The following is a 26986-nucleotide window of genomic DNA, read 5'->3' as shown; positions in this document are numbered from 1 at the left end:
TGGCCCTTGCTGTAGCAGACCTCCTGTGGAGCCCTGTGACTGTGGGGTCTTCAGAGGGGCAGAAGAGCTTCTGATCTTTTGTCCTGGCTACAGCAGATCTTTTAAAAGGCCCGGAAACCGGGAAAGGGAATAACACTCGAAATGTATATAAGAAATACTCAAGTTAATAAAAAAAAATAAAAATAAAAAAAAAAAGGCCTTCAGGCTGTTCTATCTTCAGAGGAGCAGTCAAGCTGTTGGTCTGTATGTAACTGTTCTCCCAGGAGGCCTATGGACTATAGTTTCTGTTTCCCTGTGTGCAGCAGAACTCCAGGGAAGCTTTCAGAGTGTTGGTTCAGTTGCCATGCATGGTATGGAGCCCCTGGAAAGTCTTCAGACTGTGGTGTCAGTTGCCCAGTTACTTTGTGAGCAGCAGAACTCTTGAAATTCCTTTAGGCTGTGGTGTTATCGGGGAAGCAGACTAGCTAGCAGACTGCCCCAGGCAAAATGCACAGGCTGGAAGGGGAGTGGAATTTGGGTGGCTGGGGTTTTATGGGGTTAAGTTTCCCTAGTCCATTGGTCTCCATGGGCAGCTGTCACTCTTGGGCAGGGATTCTGCCAGTTGCCCTGTGTGCAGCAGACCTCCTGGGATGCCTTCAGCCTCTGCTGTCTTCAGGGGAGTTGACTAACTTCCAGTCTACCTTGGACAGTTAAACTATTTTTAACTTTCACAAAAATATTCTGCTGTGGAACTCTTGATCCAGATTCAAGCATTACTTTACATAACTTTCAGTGAGGCTTCCCCAGTCATTTCTTCCAGATATGGTGAAAACCCAAGTTGATGTTGTTTGCTGTCTTTGATCTCTAGCCTTTTACTTAACAGCCATACCCAAGTGGGTGCTGTGCTTTGCCTAGGCTAAATCAGGAACTTGAGCTTGTTCCTTCAACAAGGCTCGCCTAGTCATTACTGAAGGATGTTGAAAGTTCCAGATTTGATAGCATCTTGATGTCTACCTGCTGTTCGCTTATGTCCTTTTAGTTTCACCTATTGCAGGCTTAATAAACTCACTCATTCGAAATTTAAAGTGCAGCGGTCATAGATATTTGCTCTGGAAAAAACAGGAGTCTTCCTGGGTCACTCTCCATCTTGCTTCGGAGATAGTATTTATCACTAAACTCGGAGATTAAACCATCTAGTTGACCTGACCTGTGAGTTCTTTGGGATATTCTGTCTCTGTCTGCAAGCATTGGGATTAAAAACAGCTCTACCATATCAATTTTATTATATAGTCTTGGAGGATCCAAACTCAGGTCCTCAGACTTCCACACATGCAGTTTATACATTAGGTCGTCTCCCAATCAAAATCTGTTCCCTATTAAGCTAATTTTCTCAAGTATTTTGTCACAGTCTCAGAAAAGAAAAGGAGAAAGAACACTGATTGCCACAAGCATCCTCAATCCTAGCTGTTCTTCTCTATCTCTTGAGTTGAGCCTGTCTAGCAGCCTCATTCATAGCACAGGCTTCAGCTGAGAACTCCCAGTCATCTCTCAAGGTGTATACAGATTCAGGAGGAACACTTACCTCCTTGTATTAGTTAGACCAGTATACTCAGGAAATAGAAACAGAGACCTGGGATTAAAAATAAAACTAAATCTATTCAAGATATCCATAGTAGTTTGAAATGGAAAATGTATGAGCAATGCCTCTGTCTCTCTGTTCTATTCATCGTGATTTTCACCTTTCATCCAATACTTATGAACATAAAGCTTACTACTATGGTCCTGATAATCACTCAAAAACAAAAGTGAGTTGCCACCTAACAGTTCTGACAGGCAGGGGGCAAATGGAGGCCTATGGCAGCCAGTGGTTTCAGAAATTACTCAGCAGACTTTTCTCTGAGGGAACTAAGCTTAATGCACTAGGGCTGACTATCCCTGTAGCCAGGGAAGAACTCTTAACTCTTTTAACTCCTTGAACAAAGTGAGAAACAAAAGTAAAGAGAGAAAATTCACACACACACACACACACACACACACACACACACACACACACACACCCGCACACACTGAGTAAATGAAGCAAAAGCCAGACTATAACAACTCATATATACAAATATATTACATGTTGACCGACAGACAGATGGACAGACATGTACATAGTTACACATTAACTGAATGGAGAAAAGTTACAGCAAGCAGTCTCCAAGCATGTTACATATACATACATACATACATACATACATACACACACACACACACACACACACACACACACACACACACAAACACACACACGCATATACCTGGTGAGTTACTAACAAGGTTCAAATAAGCAGGCTCCAAGTTTTTTGTGTATATATATAGTTGGTGGAAGGAGCAAGCTCCAGCACACACCCATACAAGCTTTACACATAAACATACAAACAAATTTGATGGGTGGAACAAAGTTCCAATGCACCCTCCCACAAACTTTACACCTATACATACATACATGCACATGTATCCATATATACATACATATTTGGAGATGGAAGAAGCAGAGGTTCAATGATTTTATTTTTTCCCATCTCTTATATATTCCAGCAAAATCTTTTAAGCAGTATAAAATTACAATTGGATTACATTCTCTTTTCCTTCTAGCGAATGACTACGAAAAAAAAAAAACAGGATGTTATACAATATCTTTAGAAGAAATAACATTATGTAATATAGGTAAAGAAGAAAAATTATTACCAAGAACCCATGTACATTCATAATTAAGCAACTTGTTATAGATTTAAAATGTGTAAGTAAACAAGATAATTTTTTTTCGCCCAGCTCTTCTTACTGGCAGGCTGAAATTTCCACTTACAAAGGAAGGACTGATTATTTCATTTATCTTGAAGAGTAAGCTCAGACAGATCTTTAATGAATCTGAAATCTAAACTTTTATATAAAAGTCGGTCATATCAATTAAAATCCTAAGAATGCATATCTACTCATCAGCAATTCTTATTGAATCGTATCAGGAAACAGAAGGCAAAAATAGACATAAAAAATCAATCATCACCAGTCCAGCCTCAGTGATCCTCATGTTAGCCCTTGTTGCCATTGTTCTTGTCCTCTGACCATAAACCATCCCTAGCTTAAATGTGCCTCTCAGAACTTCGAACTGTTCGCTAGGATTTTTTAAAACCGTGTCAATAGGAAAAAAAAAAACTTAACATAGGTTCACAAAACTTTATTTTTCCAAATAAAGATTCTAAGGGTAGTGGTCACTGCTGAAAATCTTCATCTCTAAGTTGTTTCCTAGGGTAGTAATTGAATCATTAATCTGCTCCACCACCAGTACTTGAAAGATATCAAACATTATTATCGTTTAGTGCCAATGACACTGCCCAGGGTGGTGCTGGAATCCTGCTTAGACTTTTCAAACAATCCTTAGTTTATGAAGAATGTGAAGGCAACAGGCAGAGCAAAAAAATCCATTCACAGCATGAGGTCCTCAGAACATGTAATCCTACAGGTCCTACCTCAACTGAGGAGCATCCATCGTGGCTGTGCTAACTGGTAGGCCGATCCCACGAGTTTAAAGCCATTTGTTGACCATACTACATGGCTCTGCATAGAGAGGCAATAACAGTAATGCAGGTTATTAACTCAAGCATTACCCATGGTCAACACTGCATGCTTACTCTAGATCTTATGCCAACCGTTATATCATAATTGGCTTGGAAAACTTCATGTGTCATTCTGCACATGAATAAAAGTCTCAAGGAAGAAAACATGTTGGGAGACCATGCTAACTTCTCACAGAAGAAATGATAGGGGTAGAAAATCAGATACAAAGGTACTAGGAATGATCACCAAGGCTGTCAGTATGTCCTTGTTATGACAAGAAAGAAAAGGGAAGGATAGAACCCCAAAGCTATCTCAGCTGAGGAGAAGTGAGGGACACAGGGGTAGCCAGGAAAGGCTCTCCTTTCATGGGTGACACCTTTAGACATCAAAGACAGCAGGATTCACAGATAATTTCAGGAGACTATTGGCAGCTTGAACGAGCATGGGGATAGAAGAGCCTGTGAGGAGAGGAAATAAGAGTCAGAGCTGTGGCAGAGGGGAGGGAGACTCTTTCCTCAGCCTTCCTTAATCATTCCTAGCATCCCCCTTCAACCTTGATTTAGTTTCCTGCAGTATCCCTGGATCTTCCACTTTCTTCTTCTCATTCTTCTTTAGTCACTTCTGTCCACAGGAACACAGCAATGAGGACACACTAAATATCCACGACCCTTCCTACATGTCTGGGGACACTCTTAGTCAGCTAAGTATCCCCACTTGTGCTCCTTCCCTTTGCTCAGCTTGTCCCAACTACCAAGCACATTCTTTGCCTAATCCTGAAAATGAAGGATTAGCTGGAGGGACAATGTTCTGAGACAGCATAGTTGGGACAGCCATAGGGACTCTTGAGTGCGCTGCAACACATAGAGGCATGGCTCCCTGGGATGCAAATGGAAAGAAGGAAAGGGCGGAGGGGTTGTGCCCCTACCTGCATGATCATGAAGCCAGGCCACAGCCTTCCGTTCCAGAAGCTCCCACTCACACTTTAAGTCCTGGCCATTGGCATGGAGCCAGAGCACAGCCAGGATTGTGGCCCAGGCTGAGGGGTCCCCATGCTGCAAAACAGAAGGAAATTCCTATGATTCTCCAGGCAGGGCAGGAAGTCACTCAAGAGGAAACAAATAGATTTACTATCACCTTCCTCAACATTCTGCTGCTACTTGACATTTCTTTCACTGTTCTTATTGGAAAGATAGCTCAAGATAGCTTTCCATTACTACTAAGAAAATGATTTAAGTATAATCATCTAGTGTAACCATCATCACAGTCCTCAAAACACTTCCAAACACCGAGTGCTCAAATAATTGGATGGTGGAAAGAGAAGAAAATGTAAATTTGACTTCTTTTATGGTATTATACTCATCAAATTTTGTCCTCAATTGCTGAAAAAAAAATCCCTAAGAATAATCAGTAGGACATTTCCAAACATAAATATACAAAAGCATAATACAAAAAAAGTACAAAAGTAAAAGTGTTTATCTAAAGTTAGTCTATGGATTACTATAGTCTAATAACGATGGATAATTGATTCTTGCCAGCTATTGATGTGGTCACAGCATAGGGAAAATGGCATATGGAAATCTGTAATCAGAGCCCACAAATGAGGCTCATCCTGAGGAACTTTGTTCTGACCTATTGTTCACACTGCCTGTGGCTTCCTGACACCTCTGTAGCCCACGTTGCCCTGTTCTCTGTAAGTTTTCTTTCTCTACTCTTACATCTGATGATTAAAAATCAGTTGCAATTCTTGAGTTTTATTCCTGCTGCATAGTTTTTATTACTGGTGTTAGTACTAATTACAAATCATGATCTATCTCTGATCTCTATCTCTATCTCTATTCTACTACACTCTATGCTTTTACTGAATAGAATACATGGCCTCCTATATACTGGTGTTGAGTTCTCTTGGTGATCTACTTCTCCAACTAGCAGCAGATCTCACTTTTGAAATGTTAAAAAGGAATTATCATTTTGACAAGTATCAACATGAAATAATTTTAATGAAATATTCCCATGGCTTTACTCCACATAATTACGTCAGTTTATAGGCTACAGTATAGATACCTCTACTGATTAAAAATTTCCCTAGCATTGGCATTCACCGCATTCCATAGGCTCAGTAAACAGGCCTGACGAGGAGATATGATAGAAGTAGTATAATCATAGAACATCTCAAGTTTATGTAACTGTGTTTCACATTTTAATTAGTCAAAATTGTATTTTTTCTTCAGTATTTGATGTACGTCTGTTATTGAAAAGATATTTTTCAAGTATATTTAGACCATTCAGAAGGTAATCTCAAAATTTGAAATAAAGTTTACTGGAGTCATCCTATTTGGGGACATAAAAACAGCAATCATAAGGGAATTATTGGAGGCCCATCCTATAATTGAATTTAGCTCTGCATTGTCTGGCTTACACAGTGTTTGTCTTCTTTTTTAAAGATTTATTTATTTTTATTTATATGAGTAAACTTTAGCTATCCTCAGACACACACCAGCAGAGTGCATCAGAAACCATTAAAGACGGTGGTGAGCCAGCATGTGGATGCTGGGGATTGATCTCAGGACCTCTGGAAGAGCAGTTAGTACACTTAACCACTGAGCCATCTCTCCAGTTTTCTTAATGGACAATTTCTTCATCTATATGTAGCTGCATAAACAGAATCTGCCTTAATTAACGGAAATGAGAATGAAATAAATATAAGGGTATTAAGTGATTAAAACTGCCTTCACATTTGGTGAAGACCAAAATTTTACCTTTTGCAGTATAGTCTCGGTGAATAAGATTAACACAGTATAGTATTTAGCTTTCCCTTTGACATCCATCATTCTAGCCATGGCTTACAGCAGATAGGCTCTTAATTCTGTGTTCTATATGTTCCAGATAAGTAGAAGTGATTTAATCTTCTGCCTATTAGAAGTTAATGTCACCTTTGCATTACCTATGTTCTTATTTCTTACCTGGGCCCTGGTTCACTCCAATTTTCATTATATTCCTGACTTCATGAAGCACACACCCTTCCCCTTGTTTCTTTTTGCATCTCACCTGAGAAGGGTTGGCAGCCTTGGTGTCTTCCAATGTAGTGCCCAGGATCTTGGTCAGATTTTCATCCAGCTTCCAGGAGCCATTTGCATTTTGCAGAAAAATCAGCTGCAACACAACATTCTCCCCAAATGCTTTATTTAAAAAAAAATGAAAAAAGAGGAGTGCCATGAGAAATTATAGAGTCACTGGCATCAAAGCCTACCTGAGGAAATAAGAGGCTGAAGTGAGGATTCTGCAGAAACATCTAAACTATTTTCAGTATATGATGGATGTCCAGATGGTCTGGGTTCCAAACACAGCAGTAGAGTCTGATGGAGCCAGTCCCTAAAGACATATGTAGGCAGAAATAGCCAATGGGCTTAAAAAACTAGAGGACACTCAACTACAGTATGTTGGAAGATATCAAATGCTATATTGTAGATTAATAAAGCTAGACCCATTCTGGCAAATACATGGGGATGTCAAATATCACCTCCCCTCTGATACCTCAATTAGGTTACCCCTAGGTAGTAAAAGCTCAAAAGTAAGAGCACTGAAGGTTAGTTAATGGATATCACCAATCAGAGACAATAAACCGATGACCATTTCACCTTTGTGTTCATTTTGCGAGTTGCTTTTCTCGTTCGAAGAATCTGCCACTCCCTGATTTTCTATGGGTGCTGGACTTGGCATGCTAGAATACACAGTGCCTGCGAGAACAAACATTGCTGAGAATCGTTTTAGAGACAGAAACTCCCTCAGATTGTAGAAATCTGTCTCCACAGACGCCTTGGGATACTAACTTTCATGTCCATATGGAACATAGTCTGCTGCACATAATCTACGTTTTAGGCGTGAGTTTTTAAAGGGACCTGAAAAACACAAAAGCACAGTGAATGCTGCAGTAGCCTCGGTGCTCCCTTGCACAAGCAAAGATGTAAAGAGTAGAAGCATAGAAGACATCAGCTCTACTGCCTGTATCAGCCTCCATTACTATGATGTACTATTCTCCCGTCTGTGTCGCTGCCTCCATACAGATACTCCCCACTGAGCCTTCATTCTCCTTCCTATTGAGATTTGAAAACCTTTCCCATGTGCTAACAACACGTGTGCAGCATCTTACCTTCAACACAAGAGAACTCTTCCAGGTAACATTTTAAATTAAGATACTTTTACTTCCTGTCCTACAAAGCTATTTTATCTGTCCCCTTCAAAAGGAGCTCTATTGTCCCCTGAGCATCCCGGTTCAGAAGGTAAGGTAGGCAATTTTCTCAGCTCGAGAAGATATTCTTCAGCTTTCTCTCTCACCTGGGTTATCTTCCATGTGTCCTCACATATGTCAACTCTCAACTACTTCATTTACCTCTGACCAGTACCCAAAGTAGAAAAAAGTCACACCACAGGCTTCCAGTGTCACCTATGCAACATTTGACCTTGCCTTCTTCAGATACAATGACTTTGGCTTGAAGGCTACCTCATGCCCTCAAGTCATTGCTATCATGCAGAATTCTTTGATTTGTCAGAAATACTTTAATATTAGTTTTAAAATACAAAACTAATATCCCTAGTGTTTTAACTTATTGTTTCCTAATTTAAAACATGGCTTTGACCTGACCTGTGCTTAGGACCCAATGTCTCTAATTTTTCCAAATATGTCAACTTCCTTCAAAGTTTATTTTTCATTCAAGCAAAACTGAAATTACACGTATCCCCACCCTTATCAGTATATCCAATCCATTGCCATAATTTCTAATTCAGGACTAAATGGTAAAACCATATGTTAGAAATCAGTTCAGTCCCGGGCCCACTTCAGTCTTCAATTAAAGCTCCTGACCCCTGCTACAAATTATTCACACAGCACAGAACTTTTACTAAAGTCTACGGATATTTTTTAAAAAATAGCATCAATTTAACTGGACCTCCTGCCATTCCCCCAAAAATATTTTTTTATTCCTAATAAGCCACTGTGTCCCTTTCTGATCTCTTCTGATTTCATAAATTCCTTATTCTACCACTAACATTAAAAGATTCGAGACATCTACCTGCCGTGTGGCCACAGATTCAAATTACTTGTCTTTTTAATCCAGTGTTTACAGATATTTCTGCATTGTAATAAGTCTTGTGCTCTTTTGTACTTCTACAAAAAATCACCTCTCCCAGTTGGACATAATATGCTTTTCTAGAAAATTTACAGCAAGCCATATACCTTGAGTGTAGAAAGATGAGGGAAGCCCAGGAAATCTAAGAAATGTATTTCAATTTAAATTTATGAGATTCAGAAACTTACCATGGCTTAAATGATGTACTTAAATATCTGAGATACAGTAAATACAAGCTTAGATTGGGATAAAACATACCTGTGAGACGACTGCATGACCTCATAAACATAGATGTAGATGTAGCTATCATTGGCCTAGGAATGACTCTGTGGGCCAGAGGGCCCTGCACTGGCTTGTTAAGCTCTTTGTTTATGGCAACAAAGGCTGTGAAGGAGCTGAGAACTCCAGACTGAAGGCTGATGTTCATCACATCCTTTTTCTCTTCTTTTGAGACTTCATGGGATCCCAAATCCTTGGTCTGAATCAAGAACTTTGCCGCCAACCGATGAATGGTAAAACTGAAAGAAGATACTTTAGAAAATTAAAAAAAAATAACTGCAAATCAAGTCCCCATGACTCTTAAAAGCTAGTGATTGCAGTCAGAAGGAAATGCGGAGAAAAAGAGTTTAAATGGATGAATCAGAAAGAGAAGAGCTTGAAGATACAGCAGAGGTCAAGTCTGGGAAGGACCTAACCGTCAAAGGTAGCACAATAAAGGAAGAGGAAGAAAGGGAAGGGAAGGGGTAGGGAGGGAAGGGAGAGGAGGGAGGGGAGGAAAGAAAGTGTGGAGAATAAGAAGCAAAGCTGAACGCTTACTTGGCATTTTCCTTGGGTTGTAGGGAAAATGCCACCTTGTTTTCCAGACTCTTGCCCTGGAGGGTGTGCTTGAGGCACACTGCTCCTCTGCTCTCCGCTTGCTACAAATGAGAGAAAAGCAGGGCTGACAAAACAGACACATGACCTGGAAAATGGTGAGAACTAGGGAAGCTCCTCAGATCAACAGGATGTCAGGCTAAGCTTCAGGCAAAGCGTCAGGCAGTGCAGGAGCTTTTAGCCATGGCGTACAGGAGTGGATGAGTGGCTGGCAGCCGGGACAGTCCCATATCTTGCAGAAATCCCAAGTGATCACCAGTGTTAATAAAAGCAGTGATACAGTCTCCCCTGATTAAAACAAAAAGGAATAAGAATAGGGACTCACAGGCATAGGCCCAGTCAGTTGGGCATAGATGATTAACCTCTGACCCCTAAAGATGGTAGGCTGCTCTGGAGAGAGCATGTTAACAGACAGACCAGGAGGCAATTCCCAACTCAGGGAGATATCATCCAATGCACACTGTAGCGCAAGCTTGAGAGACCCAAGAGCCTGTTGGAAGAGAGAGGAGGCAGAATTATACATAAGAATGATAATAATTACTGGCATCCATGGAGCATTTACCAGGACCTAGGACATATCAGGTCTAATAACCAGTACACAATGAGAAATGCTATTTTTTTTCCTCTACTTATGTGCATGGGGATGTTACACTTGAGAGATATAAAGGTGAAGATGTGTATGAAGGCAAGATATAAGAAAGGAGAACCGTGCGAAAGAGATAGAAAAGAGACACTAACAACATGGAAAGAGAGTTGTGAAATATACTTAGTGATATATTCCATTTTTTGTATTCTAATAAAGGAAGGAGACTTATGTTTTTGAGTCTATGAGACATACACAGTTGCTTGTCTTTTCGTTTGTGTCATTTGCATGAGAATGGATTTCTATTGAATTAATTCACAGTACAGTCTATGGTTCCAGATAGAGCAGCCAAACCTTTAACTTTTTTCCTCTCTGGTCTTCAAAACAAAAGTCAAAACGGCCTTAATTATCTCCTCTCTGGATTACCAGCAGCCACAGTCAGATGTCAGACTTCCAATGGGAGAACAGAACACAACTAAGAAGTGTAGCCTTTAGGTGTATAGCTTGAGATGCATGAGAATGTGTCCTTCAGGAGAATGAATCATCTGCCTTTGCAGCTGTCTTTTTGCCCTATCTCATGCCCACTCTGGATTATATAGCTCTGTAAACTCGGTCTGTTCTCACCTTAGCCTGCATCCTGTCCTTGCCTGTGATAAACTCTGCAGTGCCCCCTGATACCCGGGCGATGTTTTTGATTAAGCTGGTGGAGGCTCCTTGTCCAATACCAAATGAGAAACATCTGCAATGACAAAATGATGAACAATAGAAATGGATTCTCTATAGCAGAATTATCAACTTACATGGTCTGGTCAAAAACACATGAAGAGATAAGGTACTTACCTCAAAACCAGTGCAATGCTCTCATTTAGAAATTGTATTTTATTTTTATGGGCTATAATAAATGCCTAACTGATACAATTTAATATCATGAGTCTTCTATGAGGAAAGACATAATTTCATTTTGCTAATAAATATCTAGGGCCCAGAGAATTTGAAGTATCTGTCCTAAGGCTATTGTTACTACAGGGCAGATAGGGTACCAGTTAACTAGCAAGGTTGCGTATAAAACAATAACAGCAAAAAAAAAAAAAAAAAAAAAACCCAAAATATCCTTACATTACTCATTAAACTCAATAGCATAATTTTTAATGGTGAGGTATTACATAAATAGTGATTACTAATATGATCAAAAAGTCTAGTCTGCTACTTTCTCTGTCTTCGTCTTCCAGGCAATTGAGGAAAGAAGAGATAGGAAAGTATAAGAACTTGAAAGATGGATGAAAGGAAATGAGATAAATTATTTTAAAAAATTAAAAATAAGGAAGCATGATGGCACACACCTATAATCTGGGATTTGAGGATCTCTGATAAGAGGCCCAAATGATCGTGGCCCTAGGCCTGTAGAGAAGTAAAGAAACCCAGGCCTAATGCAGAACAGCATCTGGACTATGGGAGCATCGGAGGAATTAACGCTGTGTGTGTGTGTGTGTGTGTGTGTGTGTGTGTGTGTGTGTGTGTGTGTTGCGGGGGCGGGGTGTTATGTGTAGAGATGAATTTAACTCCAATGCCAGTCCTGGCTGCACAGTAAAACTGCTGCACAGAGAGCCTGGTATATGGACTGAAGGAGGAAGGAAGGAAGAAAGGGAGGGAGGGCGGGAGGGAGGGAGGGAGGGAGGAAGAAAGGGAGGAAGGAGGGAACTAAGGATGAAAAAGATCTCTAAACTGAGCTGAGTAGATGCCCTAGTGCACTGGAAAGGAAGAATTACCACAGATGAGCAATGTGTGAGGCACAGTCCTAGACACATTTGTATCAAGGGGCCAGGGGGATAGAACGGAAGGCTCAGAAAGAATCTGCACATGTGCATATGATCAGGGTGACAATCAACACTGATTTTAGTGAGGAAATTAACAGTACAGGATCTAACAAATATCTGTGGGAAAAATGAACTTGAAGTATATTTTAGAGATTCTAAAAGAAATTGTGCCTGTTGCCAGGTAACCCCAGATTCTTAGGACCCTAAACCAGGAAATTTGAAAATTCATATATTTGGGATATAGATTGTTCAAGGTTAGCCAAGATGACAGACTCAATTAGATGCTATCTCAAAATAAAACCTGAATAGAAGCCTGGGCTAGATCTCAGTAGTGGGGGGTTGGAGAAGTGATATAAAATTGGTTGTGCTGCATTTCCTAATTTAAAATTGGAAGTTAAATAGTCTAATGTCTATAAAAGGCTTCTACTTGTTACTAAACAAAAACTCAGTGCCAGAAATGGTATAAGGGCTTATGGTGCATTGTTCAGAACATTTCAGTTGAAAGGAAAAGCTACTGGTCTTGCCTTCGCTATGGTTTCCTACAAAGGGGAGATAATATGATTCTAAGGCTCATGCCACTACCCAGTTTGCTCATATGATATACAGAAATCAAGAGATGCTATAAAGGCTGCTGATTGAAAAATAAAAGGTATCAATGATCTTAACCAGCTGTGAGCCCTGCAACTGTGATATCATTTGTTCCGTAGGATATGCTCACTGAAGCAATGCATAACTATGACGCCAGATCCATAGAACTAGAACGGGAGATTTATTGCCTTCAGTTGTGTACCCACAAGTTAGGCCAACATTGTTCAAAGGATAGTCCCAATACAATGTTCTTAGAGGTGTCGCTAATTAAACAAATTGGCTCATACTATATAATAAAAGGACATAAAAGGTGGAAAGGGACAAGAACAACTTCAACAGGTCCAAAAAAAGGGAGCAATCTCAAAGAGAATCTTGAGAGAATAGAAACTGAAATGCCAGGTGCCTGAGTCAGGGATGCAGCACATAATTGCAATCCCAGAACTCTAGCGGTAGAAATAGGCAGACTGACACACTGAGGCCACCCAGGTCTACTCAGGGATTTCCAGACCAGTCATGATTTCCAAAGGGAAGACTATCTTAAAACACAAATGCAAGGAAAACAATTTTGATTGTGCAATGTAAGCTACCAAGTAAGCTACCATTTATATACCGAGTATGTACTTATTGATATATTCATATTGAAAACCTAAAATGAAATGTAACTCAGTAAAAACGGAAAATCCATTAGAGAAAACAATAACCCTTGCAAAGAGATTTGAAGGAACGCCAAAAGTGGCCACTCTAATAGCTATTAGAAATTGTATAAGGTAGAGATACTAAGAACATACAACTTTAAAGGATGGAACAGTATTGTTTCCTGCACAAAATTGGGTAAGGCTAAAGTACATAAATGATAATTCTGTGATGAAATGGAGCTTTGGAAATCATTTTTAAAGTTGACGTGAGTTAAATTAATAGAGCTTGTAAAACTGTTTTCCATCCACCGAAATTGGATAATAACTCCTTCTACTTAAAGAATGGTATGCACGAGTAATTATGTTTCTACAATGGTGCTTTGCTTTCCGTAGAGTTGGGCTCCAGTCCATCCTGGTAAATACATAATAACATTTGCCTTCATCTTACACAGACCCTCGAATGTAAGTGAATTACCAGTGGATTGCTTGTGACACGTAATACAATTACTACAATGCTCGGACACAGGCATTATGAACATCATCATAAAATATAGTGAGCTACTTCCTGGGAAACCCAACATGCACTACTTGACTATGTCTACATGCAACAATCTGGTGAGATTAAAAAGTAAATATGATGTATGTGTACATAAAGAGACACACACTGAGAAACTCGGTATGATAGAAAAATAATGAGAAATTCTCAAAATCCAGAAGAATAAATATTTGATTAACTTTCAATTTTAACTTGTCAATCCGTTCATAATGAAAACATGATTCAACATATCTTTCAGAGCTTTAGAAAAAAATAAAGAACAATAACATTTTGGTATAAACATTAAGTAGAAAAGTATTCTAAATTCTTACAGAGAACTTCAAGTAGTTAACTGAAAAATCCTCTATTCACTATGTCCCCCTGACAGCATGTGGAACAAGTCACATGCGGCATTGCTTGGGCTACAGTCAGCACAGAAGGAACCACACTCTCCTCATACCTGTGTTTCTTGCTGTTTAACTTAACTTCTCTGATGACACTATATGTGTCACTCACTTCTCCGTCTGTGAAGACAAAGAGCTGGAAAAGAAAGAATAGATTCATAGAGACTCTGCCGAGTACATTAGAAGTCAAGACATTGGTTATCATGGACAAAACTGTTTCCAGGTTTTGAAGCTTCTTCACACAGGGGCAGGGACGCTAATGCTCCACTGTCACTTGCTCCACGTTGTCACACAGACTCTTCAGACTCTTGCTACTTCATCTGCAGCTTTGTGGTACCAACTGCCTAAGCACTTGGAATAAAGGAAAAATGCTGCCTTTGATCTTATTTTCTCTTTATTGTATAGTAGATAACTTTACCCAGCATTACTCAAGTCTATAAAAAAGACTACTAAGAACTGGGTTATCAAAAATTTCCCTCTTTATCATTCTGAGGTTATCCAGTTTGTTTTTCTCTTTCCTTTTTAAAACTATGCAGAGCTTCTCTCTCTCTCTCTCTCTCTCTCTCTCTCTCTCTGTTTCTCTCTGTCTCTCTCTCTGTCTCTCTCTGTCTCTCTCTCTGTCTCTCTCTGTCTCTGTCTGTCTCTCTCTCTCTCTCTCTCTCTCTCTCTCTCTCTCTCTCTCTCTCTCTCTCTCTCTCTCTCTCTCTCCCCGTATTTCCAGTGCTCACCTGTAGGGGATGTCCAGGAATGGAGGATGTCTTGTAAATGTTGCGGAGGGGTGTCAAGATTTCAGTACCCCCTAAATCGGCATCTAAACGCTTCACTCGTTCCACTGCTTCCTCAATTGTTTCCTGAGTGTACTTCACACTCTCCCTTGGAGAAATAATCATGTCTAGTCACATGGCAGTAGCCCACATTGCACATTGTTACACTCCTGACAGCCCCAACGTTCAGGTCAACTCTGCATTAGTCTTTTAAAAAGTCCAGATCCCCCCTTTAAAGCACATTGTTTCACACTCCTCTGTCTTCCAAAAAACTTACGGGAAGAATTGTTCATAGGAAGATCCAAATCCATAGATGTTAAAATAACAACCCATAGGCAAACTCTTCAGCAACAACAGCAGAGTTTCCTGAAGATGAGAAAGAGAGAGTGAGCTAGAGAGAAAGAAGGCTCTACCTGTTAGCATTTCTTCTAAGCCCTGCCCAACAGGTACCTAGCAATAGCCAAATAGGAAGGAGCCTAGCTTGTTTTAAAAGGACTATTTTCTCTCTGGAGCTCTCTGATCCCTCTCTCTGTTTCTCTCTCACTTCTCTCTGGCCACTCTCCCTTCCCTGCTCTCTTCATCTCTTCTAGGCTGTCCTCTTCTCTTTATCTCTCCTCTCTCTGTGTCCTATTCCTGTTCTTTTCTGTCTCCTTTATGTCTCTGCCTCTGCCCCCTTCTCGATCCCCTTCTCATGCCCCCAAATAAACTTCATTTTATACTAGACCTAACATGCGGTTGGTACTTGAGTAGGGGATGCCTTAGCATGAGCCCACTTTGTCATCCCCTCCTGCTACTTCATACTTCATTTTACAAAGCATATCACTACCAAACACAGAGACCCAAGTCTAGTTCCTAAAGGTAAGGAATGTCACTATCTTAGGTTACTTTGTATTTCAAGGCTGAGAACATAGTGGCTATACCTGTTGTGGCTCAGATATAGGACCAACCCACAGCTACAAATGGCCCTACTCCTACCCTTTCAAATCCTCCTCACATGTCACTGCATAATAGTGAAGGTTCTGGCTTACCTTGGCAGCCTCTATGCGTAGCTGAGAATTTTCCTCTGTTCTCATGGGGGTTTGCATACTTCCTGAGCGGTCCATTAGAAACACAAATTCTCCACAGACCTTTGAGGCGTTCACTTCTGGGATGTCTGGGTAGAAGCTCACCATTGCACAAGGAGCTCCCATCAAACTATCTGTATAGAAAGGAGAAGAAGCCTGTAAGGTACAAGGAAGCTGGCTGTCCTAAAGTTCCCCAAGAATCAATTGCCAATTCAATAGAGAACTCAGAAAGCTCCAATAGAACACTGTGTTCTCTCTGTGTGCTTTTCACACAGGATTCAATTTAAGCTGCCAGCATGAGAATGAAAGGAGCACAACAGGGGAGAGGAAGGAAAACAGGTAGGTATTAACAGACAATAGCACAGCAGTATCAGTGTGTGCAAAATCTGGACATCAAAACACTCCTGTAGGACAACATAGCTTACCAGCTTCCAGCATGAGCTCAAAGATACCATCAATCAAGATCCATTTTACCAAAAGCAATCTACAGATTCAATGCAATCCCCATCAAAATACCAATCCAATTCTTCAAAGAGTTAGACAGAACAATTTGCAAATTCATCTGGAATAACAAAAAACCCAGGATAGCTACAGCTATCCTCAACAATAAAAGGACTTCAGGGGGAATCACTATCCCTGAACTCAAGCAGTATTACAGAGCAATAGTGATAAAAACTGCATGGTATTGGTACAGAGACAGACAGATAGACCAATGGAATAGAATTGAAGACCCAGAAATGAACCCACACACCTATGGTCACTTGATTTTTGACAAAGGAGCCAAAACCATCCAATGGAAAAAAGATAGCATTTTCAGCAAATGGTGCTGGTTCAACTGGAGGGCAACATGTAGAAGAATGCAGATCGATCCATGCTTATCACCCTGTACAAAGCTTAAGTCCAAGTGGATCAAGGACCTCCACATCAAACCAGACACACTCAAACTAATAGAAGAAAAACTAGGGAAGCATCTGGAACACATGGGCACTGGAAAAAATTTCCTGAACAAAACACCAATGGCTTATGCTCTAAGATCAAGAATCGACAAATGGGATCTCATAAAACTGCAAAGCTTCTGTAAGGCAAAGGACACTGTGGTTAGGACAAAACGGCAACCAACAGATTGGGAAAAGATCTTTACCAATCCTACAACAGATAGAGGCCTTATATCCAAAATATACAAAGAACTCAAGAAGTTAGACCGCAGGGAAACAAATAACCCTATTAAAAAATGGGGTTCAGAGCTAAACAAAGAATTCACAGCTGAGGAATGCCGAATGGCGGAGAAACACCTAAAGAAATGTTCAACATCTTTAGTCATAAGGGAAATGCAAATCAAAACAACCCTGAGATTTCACCTCACACCAGTGCGATTGGCTAAGATCAAAAACTCAGGTGACAGCAGATGCTGGCGAGGATGTGGAGAAAGAGGAACACTCCTCCATTGTTGGTGGGATTGCAGACTGGTAAAACCATTCTGGAAATCAGTCTGGAGGTTCCTCAGAAAATTGGACATTGAACTGCCTGAGGATCCAGCTATACCTCTCTTGGGCATATACCCAAAAGATGCCTCAACATATAAAAGAGACACGTGCTCCACTATGTTCATCGCAGCCTTATTTATAATAGCCAGAAAATGGAAAGAACCCAGATGCCCTTCAACAGAGGAATGGATACAGAAAATGTGGTACATCTACACAATGGAATATTACTCAGCTATCAAAAACAACGAGTTTATGAAATTCGTAGGCAAATGGTTGGAACTGGAAAATATCATCCTGAGTGAGCTAACCCAATCACAGAAAGACATACATGGTATGCACTCATTGATAAGTGGCTATTAGCCCAAATGCTTGAATTACCCTAGATCCCTAGAACAAACGAAACTCAAGACGGATGATCAAAATGTGAATGCTTCACTCCTTCTTTAAATGAGGAAAAAGAATACCCTTGGCAGGGAAGGGAGAGGCAAAGATTAAAACAGAGACTGAAGGAACACCCATTCAGAGCCTGCCCCACATGTGGCCCATACATATACAGCCACCCAATTAGACAAGATGGATGAAGCAAAGAAGTGCAGACCAACAGGAGCCGGATGTAGATCGCTCCTGAGAGACACAGCCAGAATACAGCAAATATAGAGGCGAATGCCAGCAGCAAACCACTGAACTGAGAATAGGTCCCCTATTGAAGGAATCAGAGAAAGAACTGGAAGAGCTTGAAGGGACTCGAGACCCCAAAAGTACAACAATGCCAAGCAACCAGAGCTTCCAGGGACTAAGCCACTACCTAAAGACTATACATGGACTGACCCTGGACTCTGACCCCATAGGTAGCAATGAATATCCTAGTAAGAGCACCAGTGGAAGGGGAAGCTCTGGGTCCTGCTAAGACTGAACCCCCAGTGAACTAGTCTATGGGGGGAGGGCGGCAATGGGGGGAGGGTTGGGAGGGGAACACCCATAAGGAAGGGGAGGGGGGAGGGGGATGTTTGCCCGGAAACCGGGAAAGGGAATAACACTCGAAATGTATATAAGAAATACTCAAGTTAATAAAAAAAAAAAAAGAAAAAAAAAAGATTCTAAACAGAGAAATCTCATCAAATTTTATTCATAAGAAAGAGATTACGTGGGTCACTGGGATTAAATCTTCATTTGCATAATATTTAAAATGATAAGTGCCACAGGCAAGCTATTCAGAAATATTGCTCTAGAAAACTAAGGGAAAATGTTACAAACATGAACTGGATCCATATCTTTAGATACATAGTTATGCAAATGAAGCATTGTTTTTAATACGTAAAGTTGATTTCTTCGTATCCTGGGTGTCAGGTGAATACCATGACACTATTACTTTTTTGAGAAACCAGAAGATTATTCAGGAGAATGGTGAAATAAATGTCCACACTGGTGAGAAGCTGGTCATACAGTCAGCCAGCCTTCTATGTATGGTGTCCGAGTTCTTTCAAAATAATTCAAGTGATTTCGCTTTCATAAGTCAGAGCTTCCTTGTTTATGAATGAGCATCTCTTCCTTTTAGCCTTAGTTTCCTTTTCTGAAGTATCCTATTACAGGGTTACTGTAAGATCAAGTCATACAATATGCTTAAGGGCATAACTCATACTGAGCAGTTAATTGTAATTTTATACATTATGCTTTTTAACTTTGTGCAGTTATATGTTTTAAGTTTAAGTTTAACACTTCACTTAGTTTATTAGTGCTATGCTTCATGCTAATGTAACATTAGAGGGTTTGGGGGAGCTAAGCTACCTGTTAAGCTTCCCTTTGCTTCTGAAGGATGTGAGAACAGACAGACATCTGGCAAAATATGTGAACCAGAAACAAAGAACTCGGAATCATAGATGGAAGAAATTGTCAAGGCTGAGATATGACCAACTCTACCTTCCGGTAGCCTGTACCATCTGCTCACAGAAAAGAGATGAGGAGATCTTCAGAGGACTAAGGAGGGGTCCCAGAAGGAAGGTGAGACCTCAGTTATTACATACTGAGGTCCAGGATTATGAGGTTCCATAGGGAGGGTTGAAATGACCAAATATGAGCTGGAATATTTCATGAGATTTCAAAGTAAAGAAAGAGATCAACAAGATCGACAAAGACAGAAGAGCTACAGAGGACATGAGGCAGTTGCAAGAAATACAGGGAAGCTGGAATTTCCCTGAGTGAACTCAGAGATAAGTGACCAAATAGTGAAAGAAGAAGAGAAAGTCCCAATTTGTGGTAGAGTGTGAAATCACCTTTGCCGAATATTGATAATACGAGGTTGGTGAGGGGTTGACTACAGAAACTGAGCTTCATAGAAAATTCCTTATAGTGCTTAATGTCACAACATAAAAAGGCAAGCCCAGATGTCATTCTGGGAAAAATTATTGACACCCAAGGAGCTCTCATGAATCCATCTTGAAAACGAATAAGTTTCAGGGCCCTTTTTGTGCTGTGTATGATCTCTACAACCCAGTGCAGAATGGGCCAGATAAACCAAAGAGAGCAAAACAATACGTGTGTGGTGCCACCCTTTTTACAAGTATGGTGCACCTCTAAGGAAATATTTAAAACACCAACAACAACTAAATGCAGATTAAAAATCAAAACTCCCTGGAAAGCTAAACATAGTGTAAGAAAAAAACAATCACATAAGCTACAAAGAATGAGTTTTAGTGATAGTTTCCAAGTTTAATTTCTTCATAACAAAGAAGAACTAGAAATAATTCTATGTTAAATTTGGCAATTCCTACTAGTTAAAAGAGAGGTAAAAAAGGAAAGAGAGAAAGAAGGAAGGAAGGAAGGAAGGAAGGAAGGAAGGAAGGAAGGAAAAAAGAAAGAAAGAAAGAAGAAAGACAGAAAGAAAGGAAGAAAGAAAGAAAGGAAGAGTGAGCAACAACATGGCATGTAGGAGTGATAAATTAATCAACAAAACATATTTACCTAAAGTGACATTACTATTCATTAAGAGAAATTAATATTTGCATACCATATAGGTTCTAGAATTGCAATTTTCCTACTCCAATGGTTACTTTAAACTCTTAAGAAGAATTATAACTACCTTTTTCTTCCCATTATTTCGAGATTTTCTATCTAAAAATCTTCTAATTTTTAAATGTACATGATTTTAATAATGACATCACAACTCATCATGTAACGGATAGTACAGATGTAACTCCTTTACATTTTAGTTGTTTAATAATTCTGGATAATAGTATAAGTCAACATAATCTTTATATCAAATGAACATTTTAATTTATTTCAAAGGAAATTAAATTGCCAAATTGAGCATTTACTTTACTATTTGTAGCCCAAATACTTTCAAAACAGTTGAAACAAATTAATTTGCTTTTACATGATCTGACAGTGTAAAAGCCACCACACAATGTAAAGCAGGAGACTTTATCAGGCTTGGACATCACTGATGAAATCAAAGGAGAAGTGGTCATGGGATCATTTTTTTATTTGTCCTTTTTGTAAAGAAGAGTCATCGTCCCATGTTGATAATGTGCTGAGTAATTCCTTGTGAATTATTTGGTTATATTTCTTTCTCTAGTTATCCAATAATCTATGTGACTTAGCCTAAGGGACATAATTACCTTATTACCTATTAGGCACACTCATGTTTCTATGTGGAAGCAAAAAGTCGACATTCAATTGACCATATACTGATCCTGGATAAAGGGTAGAAAATCAAGGACAATTGGAAGTTATATCCTAGAGGGGAACCATACTGGGAGATAAAAATACCTCGCTTCTTGTCCTGCATTCCCTTCTCCACAGCTACACTGGGGCTGTGCACTTCACGGTAGTAAATCAGGAGTTCCACATCCCGGTCAAACTTATGCCCTTCAGTCAAGGAAACCTGAGTAGGGAACCAGCAGAGGACCATGTTAGAATTCCCACTGATTGCTGACTGAGTTGCAGTCAGACTTCGGGTTGCAGGTTTCTTCCATCAGAAGCACAATCAGAAGCAGAGGAAAGATTATGAGAAAGAGGCTATGTGTTACGCAGAATAGGGATGTTAAATTGTTTGCCTCACCAAGCATTGCCAAAAAAACAAGCAAGGTGTGGGAAGGCTGAGCGGGGACCAGCTCAACAAGGAAGCTTGTGGAGACTGACAATGGTATTCTCTTCACCTGAGCAGAAGTCTTGTCATCTGTAAGGTACTGAATAGGGCTCAAGGAGCAGTTGGATTGGACCCTCTCAATACCATGCTGGGAAGTGATGGTGGCAACCATGCTGAGTGTGTAAGGCAGGGCCTCCAAAGGGACAATGGGCTTCTGTACATTCAAGCAACTGCTCGCTGACTGTTCTACAAAGAAAGTATATTAATGTTCCCTTTCATATCAACACTTTCCAGCACAACAAAAATTCTGTGTATTTTTCCAAGTCATTCTACCACTGGTTTGTCAAAGGCATAAATTACTTACCAGAAAGCTGATATCTTGGATTCAAGACTGCTGGGAGCAGGTAGCGCAGGGCCCCATCTGATTCCAATGGCAGTTCCTGCACATACCTCAAGGTAACTGCAACCTTAGTTCCAGGCTGCAGGTTCCCCACATTGCAAGAAAAGACATCCCTGGAATAATCATCCTCTTCCAATAAGTATGCTTGGTGGCCCTGGGAGAGTGCCTCCTCATACTTGCTGTGCGCCTAGAGCAAGGGTAAGCAGGGTGCATTCAAATGAAATCAAAGGTAATCAGAAACATATGAACCATTCAAAGGGAGTGTCATGGATCCTGTGAACTTTACAATTCATCTGGTATCTTCTACTTCCTTCCTTCTGCCTTACTGATTTTGGGCACATAGCATTTAAAAAGGAACAAAGAAAAGGAACAGGCAAAATCAGCACTTATGAATTGTTTAAAAAGATAAACATATATGCAATTTCAAAGAGAGAAAAGATAATGTGTTCATCCCTCAGACCTTCGTCTTATCCTGCAACTCTGCCACGATTTTCTTCCCATCCACCAAGGCTTCAAAGCTGTAGACAGCAGAGTCTTCATCCATAGGAAACACAAACATTGCCTCTATTGGGACTTTCTCCTCATTCTCATAATGTAGGGTTGCAGCCACAGCAGCCACAAAGTCATTGATGGACAAGGTGACTGAGATGCTCTTCAGTGGTACTGGGGAAGACATGAGGGTTTAGGAAATCAACAAACTTTTCCTAGAGTGATACCCGTAGGTGAGGAATTGCTCTGGGTACAGCGCTCATCGCTAAGAGTTGTAAGCCAGGCTTACCTTTCTCCTTGTTGCCAGTGATTAGGCCCCAGTGATGCTCCATGGTAACTGCCTGTTTCTGTGAAAATGGCACACGATTAAGAGGTCCAGGTTAGAGGTTACACCATCAATACCAGTAGTTATGAGTTTTGATCTTGCAGTAACAGCTTCAAATTTTTAGCGTAGCAATAACCAATAAGATGGTGAAAATGAGAAGGGATGACAGGGGTGAGGTTGCTGGTTAACGGTGCTCAGGTGGAGGCTGTAATTGTCCACTAAGCAAGAAATCTGTAAACATCTTGAGGTAGCTTCAAACACCATTCAACTCCTACTGAATGAACTATCCAAAGTGACCTGGATAGGAGCCATAATTTAACCTCATTGAACACCAGCATTCTCCACACAGAATCAAAGCAATATATTTGTGTACATTATTTCCAAGGCTAAGGTCTGGCCCAAAGGAGGCATTTATCAATGAGGATGGATGCCAGTGTTGTTCTTCTTGACATTGTTATTATTATTTACTGGGAATCGTTTCATTTCAAAATCTGTTTTTTCAATTTTTAATATATTCTTGTTTCTATGTTATGCATAAGAGTGTTTGACTAAAGGCATGTCTGTGTATCACGTGCAGGCAGACACTCTTACATATAACATTACACAGAGTAGAGGCCAGAAGAGGATGTGGAATCCCTTGGAACTAGAGTTATAGATGGTTATGAATGGCCATGTAGAACCTGGGACTTGCACCGTGGTCCTTCAGAAGAAAAGGCAGAGCTTGTAATGACCAAGCCACATCTTCAGTACCTCTTCCCAGATCTTTACCTGCATACCCATGTGATTCAAATGACATACTGTATTACACTCCTCTTACTTAATCACTTTTCCTTAGGACTTAGTATTGAAATTACCCACTGTTTTGCTCTTTATATATTTATTCTCTAGATATTGTCATGTGATCACTCCTGGTTCAATGCAGAGAAGAAATAAGAGACTGTAGCATGCACAGCTCTAAATAGCCATCTATATTGTCTTGTCTGTATTCCCACACAGGAATACCTATCACCCTGCAACCTTACTCAGAAAGCTTCTGAGAGGCAGGGGCTATTGAAATCACTGTTTTCAGTCCATTGTACTCATGACCTTAGAGCAGGGGTTCTTACCTACCTAAGACATGCCTGAAGGTCCTGTCAAATCAATCAATATCTAGCACAGATCATGGAGGGGGACATACAGTCCAATCCCTACCTGAGGAGTTTTGCAGTTCATAACTACATGGGATGGGAGAAAATTTTCCTTCACGGAATTTTGTCCTTGGTACACTGTACCTACTCCAATTTATGACCCCATACCTATTCATATGTAGACACTATTGGATTCAATAGATTAAGTAAAATATTGAAGATATGCAGTTGGGAAATGATCTGTTATGGGTCAGGAGGAGCTAGACAGTGAGGATGGGGCAGGTATGGGGACATAATCAAAATACATTTCACACATCTATACAATTTTCAAAAAATAATTAAAAATACTATATATTTGGAAAGACATTCTCAAGAATAAAGAGATTATATGTACAATATTTTTCTTTTGAAATAGACTTTGCCAATTATATTTCCTAAATTGACTATGATATATAAATCTTAAGTATGATATGATGACAAAGAGATAGAGTGATTTTTTCCAGGTTATGATTTACATGATTATTTTATCCAGAGTGTAGATATTGATCTAATCCTAATGATAGCTTGTGATAACCCTGGGAGCTTTTGTAGGACTTTCTTAACCTGACCATGCACTAGCTTGTCTCTCCCCATTGTCATTCTATGTGACCTCAGTGCCCAATACCAACAAGGGTGGTTTTTGTTGGAACTGCATCATAAGGAGCCGAAAGGGCACATCTGGGAACCTTATCATGTTTGTCCAGAAGCACAGTGATGGTTCCAAGTTCCCTAGAAGTCCAGCCCTGTCTTTCAGACTGGCTGGAAAACCCTTTTGAAAGATCAGCTTTCCACCCCAGAGCAATTCCAATCTAAGATTCTGAAGGCTGTGTAGGGGACCTCAAAGTTGTTCAAGACATCCCAACAACAAGTTCATATTTACCACCCACAATTCCAGAAAAGATTTGGCCAGCATTTTACTAGGCTGAGCTCCATGGATCTCCATTTCCATCCACACAGGGTCTCCTTGCAGGTGGCTGCATGGAGTCACCTAAGATTGGGCCTGCGGGATCACCCAGCCATCTTTCAGTCAGTCAGAGCAGCTTGGCCAGTGAGACCTGAGCAGGTGTCATCTTCAAGTCTAATGTAGGGTCACACCACAGTGAACTTGGCTGCTGCCTGGTCACAGGCACTGGGCACATCCCTGCTGCAGGGCAAATTCACATGCACCAGCTGTGTTCTACATCTGTAATTTGATCACTAGGAAAAGTCTGACAGAATTAGAATGGCTCAGATCTGGCCAGCAACAGAGAGGTAGTAGGCAAGCAAGGAAGAGGAGGAGGAGGGGGAGGAAGAAAAGGAGGGGAGGAGGGACAGGAAGAAGAGGAGAGCAAGCACAGTAGCACAAGAAAGGACTTTCCCTGGGGCCCATGAAGGAGCCTGGAATATGGCAGAAAAATTTCTGGTACCAGCTAGAAGCTTATAGTAGGAGAGTCACCTAGGAGCAGCACAGCTGAAGAATAGACTAGACTGCGTCTGGCAGCAGAGATCTCAGGCTGACAGTGGCCACTGCAGGAGGCTAAGAGAAGAGAGAGGTATCAATTACAATGAAATATTTATTTCCTGATTCCAACCCCCTCCTAGTCCTCCCGGCTTCCAGAGTCAATCAGATGTGACAAGTGGTAACACTCCTTGAGTTAAAGACTGGCTACAGATAGGACCAAAGTTATAGCCTTAAACTGGATGCAGCTATAGCGGTTCTAACAGTAGTTCCAGTGGGCAGCTTAATTGCAGGCAGAAAGCTAGGTGAGTCAGCCTGCCACACCCCTGCTGTTTACAGCTTCAGGGAGATAGTGAAACCTGTGCTTCAAGCCAAGGAAAGTACTGTGTGGATTGAAGAGCCTTGAATAAAAATAGTTATCTAACCCTTAGCCTCTCCATCTAAGACCCCAGCTCCAGATATGTACAGAAGGCACAACTTCAATTTCCCCAAGAGCTGTAGGGAAGGTTTTATGGGCTGCAACGGATCAAGGCGGGTGGATAATCAAAGCTGCACTTCGATAGGAAAAAGTAACCTGAAACCAGAAGAAAAGAAAAAGAAAAAGAAAAAGAAAAAGGAAAACAAACAAATAAACAAAAAACTCTTCTTGTAAACTGAAGGAAGAGGTTGAAGAGGGAGGTCAGAGAGAAACAGGGCTGGAGTGTGGAGAGAAGTAAGGAGGAGGGGGAGGAGCGAGGGAGAAAAAAAAAATTTTTTAAAGTTTTCCAGCCGATATCGATTTCCAGAAGGAGGCAGGGAGCAAGCGTATGAATCTGAAATTGAGGTAATTTATGTACTAACAACCAAGTAAAATCTTCTGGAAACACACCCCAGTGTGAGTTTCTGCCCCACAGCAACTCAGACCCCACGGTTTCCCACTAAAAGCCATTTATAATAAATACGTTATGCTGTTAACTAGGAAAAAAAAAAGGCTTTTACCCTTTAGAGAGATCGGGCAGGACTCTTCCCAGAGAGAGCAAAGTTCAGCAATCACCAGCCTCCTGAAGTCTCAGCAGCTTCGGAAACCAAAGTGAAAGCAACTTAAGCAGAACTTCCAGGAAGACCCGCCCCCTTTTAGGGACCAGCTATAAAGTTACACTTGTATGAGCGAAGGGATGGACTGAAAATTCTTACCGAAAAAGTGAATTTCTGCTTCTGCTTTGATAGGATGAAAAGTGTTTTGTTTAAAATTTAAATCAATTGCTCAATTTTTTTTTCCCTCTGCATGGTCTACTCAGACACTTGGAGAAATTGAAGATAGTCAAAGGTACAGGATTTGTTTTTCAAGGTTGAATGCTGAAAATGTATTATCTAGAAATTATATAACTATTGGGTTTCCGAACCTGGAACAAACACTTGAAGTACATATTTAACATACCAAAGCAGACCTGGCCTCCAGGTTGTCTCAATATCCCTCAGTTCCTACATGGCATACCTGACACTTAACCCTGAACATTTCAGCCTGGGCTTCCCCTTCCCCAGAGACGCTTTGCTACATAATTCAGACATTGTGATCTCTCCCTCTCTTTTCTCTGCTTCTCCTTCTCTCTCTTCTTCCTCTCACCCTTTTCCTTTTTTTCTGCATGCTTTCTAGTTTTC

At 40.5% G+C, this 26986-nt stretch overlaps 1 protein-coding gene across 6 annotated transcripts in view; it reads right to left on the bottom strand.

Moving 5' to 3' along the window:
* Window positions 1–26425, bottom strand: part of Vwa5a (von Willebrand factor A domain containing 5A) — a 33453-nt gene extending 7028 nt beyond the window's left edge. Inside the window, exons 1-20 of one of the 6 annotated variants that reach the window (XM_087561615.1) lie at window positions 26327–26419; window positions 25346–25426; window positions 22709–22766; window positions 22391–22593; window positions 21895–22117; window positions 21601–21776; window positions 21212–21326; window positions 15927–16096; window positions 15176–15264; window positions 14863–15007; window positions 14191–14270; window positions 10783–10897; window positions 9901–10065; window positions 9519–9619; window positions 8961–9220; window positions 7407–7475; window positions 7215–7331; window positions 6625–6755; window positions 4505–4631; window positions 2518–4037 (exon numbers count right to left, since the gene is read on the bottom strand). In XM_087561615.1, the coding sequence (XP_087417741.1) occupies window positions 3958–4037; window positions 4505–4631; window positions 6625–6755; window positions 7215–7331; window positions 7407–7475; window positions 8961–9220; window positions 9519–9619; window positions 9901–10065; window positions 10783–10897; window positions 14191–14270; window positions 14863–15007; window positions 15176–15264; window positions 15927–16096; window positions 21212–21326; window positions 21601–21776; window positions 21895–22117; window positions 22391–22593; window positions 22709–22751 (2409 nt within the window). In that variant the 5' untranslated portion in view covers window positions 22752–22766; window positions 25346–25426; window positions 26327–26419 and the 3' untranslated portion in view covers window positions 2518–3957. Of the gene's footprint in view, window positions 1–2496; window positions 4632–6624; window positions 6756–7214; window positions 7332–7406; window positions 7476–8960; window positions 9221–9518; window positions 9620–9900; window positions 10066–10782; window positions 10898–14190; window positions 14271–14862; window positions 15008–15175; window positions 15265–15926; window positions 16097–21211; window positions 21327–21600; window positions 21777–21894; window positions 22118–22390; window positions 22594–22708; window positions 22767–25345; window positions 25427–26326 lie in introns of those variants that run through there. The other 5 variants (XM_087561616.1, NR_172059.1, XM_087561614.1 and 2 more) reach the window with 5 other exon arrangements.
* Window positions 26426–26986: the final 561 nt, after the last annotated feature.

Source organism: Rattus norvegicus, chromosome 8, assembly GCF_021556685.1.
Source record: "Rattus norvegicus strain SHRSP/BbbUtx chromosome 8, alternate assembly SHRSP_T2T, whole genome shotgun sequence".
Taxonomy (NCBI): Eukaryota; Metazoa; Chordata; class Mammalia; order Rodentia; family Muridae; genus Rattus; species Rattus norvegicus.
Note: the sequence above shows the minus strand (reverse complement) of the source record. Positions and strands in the feature narration are given on the sequence as shown.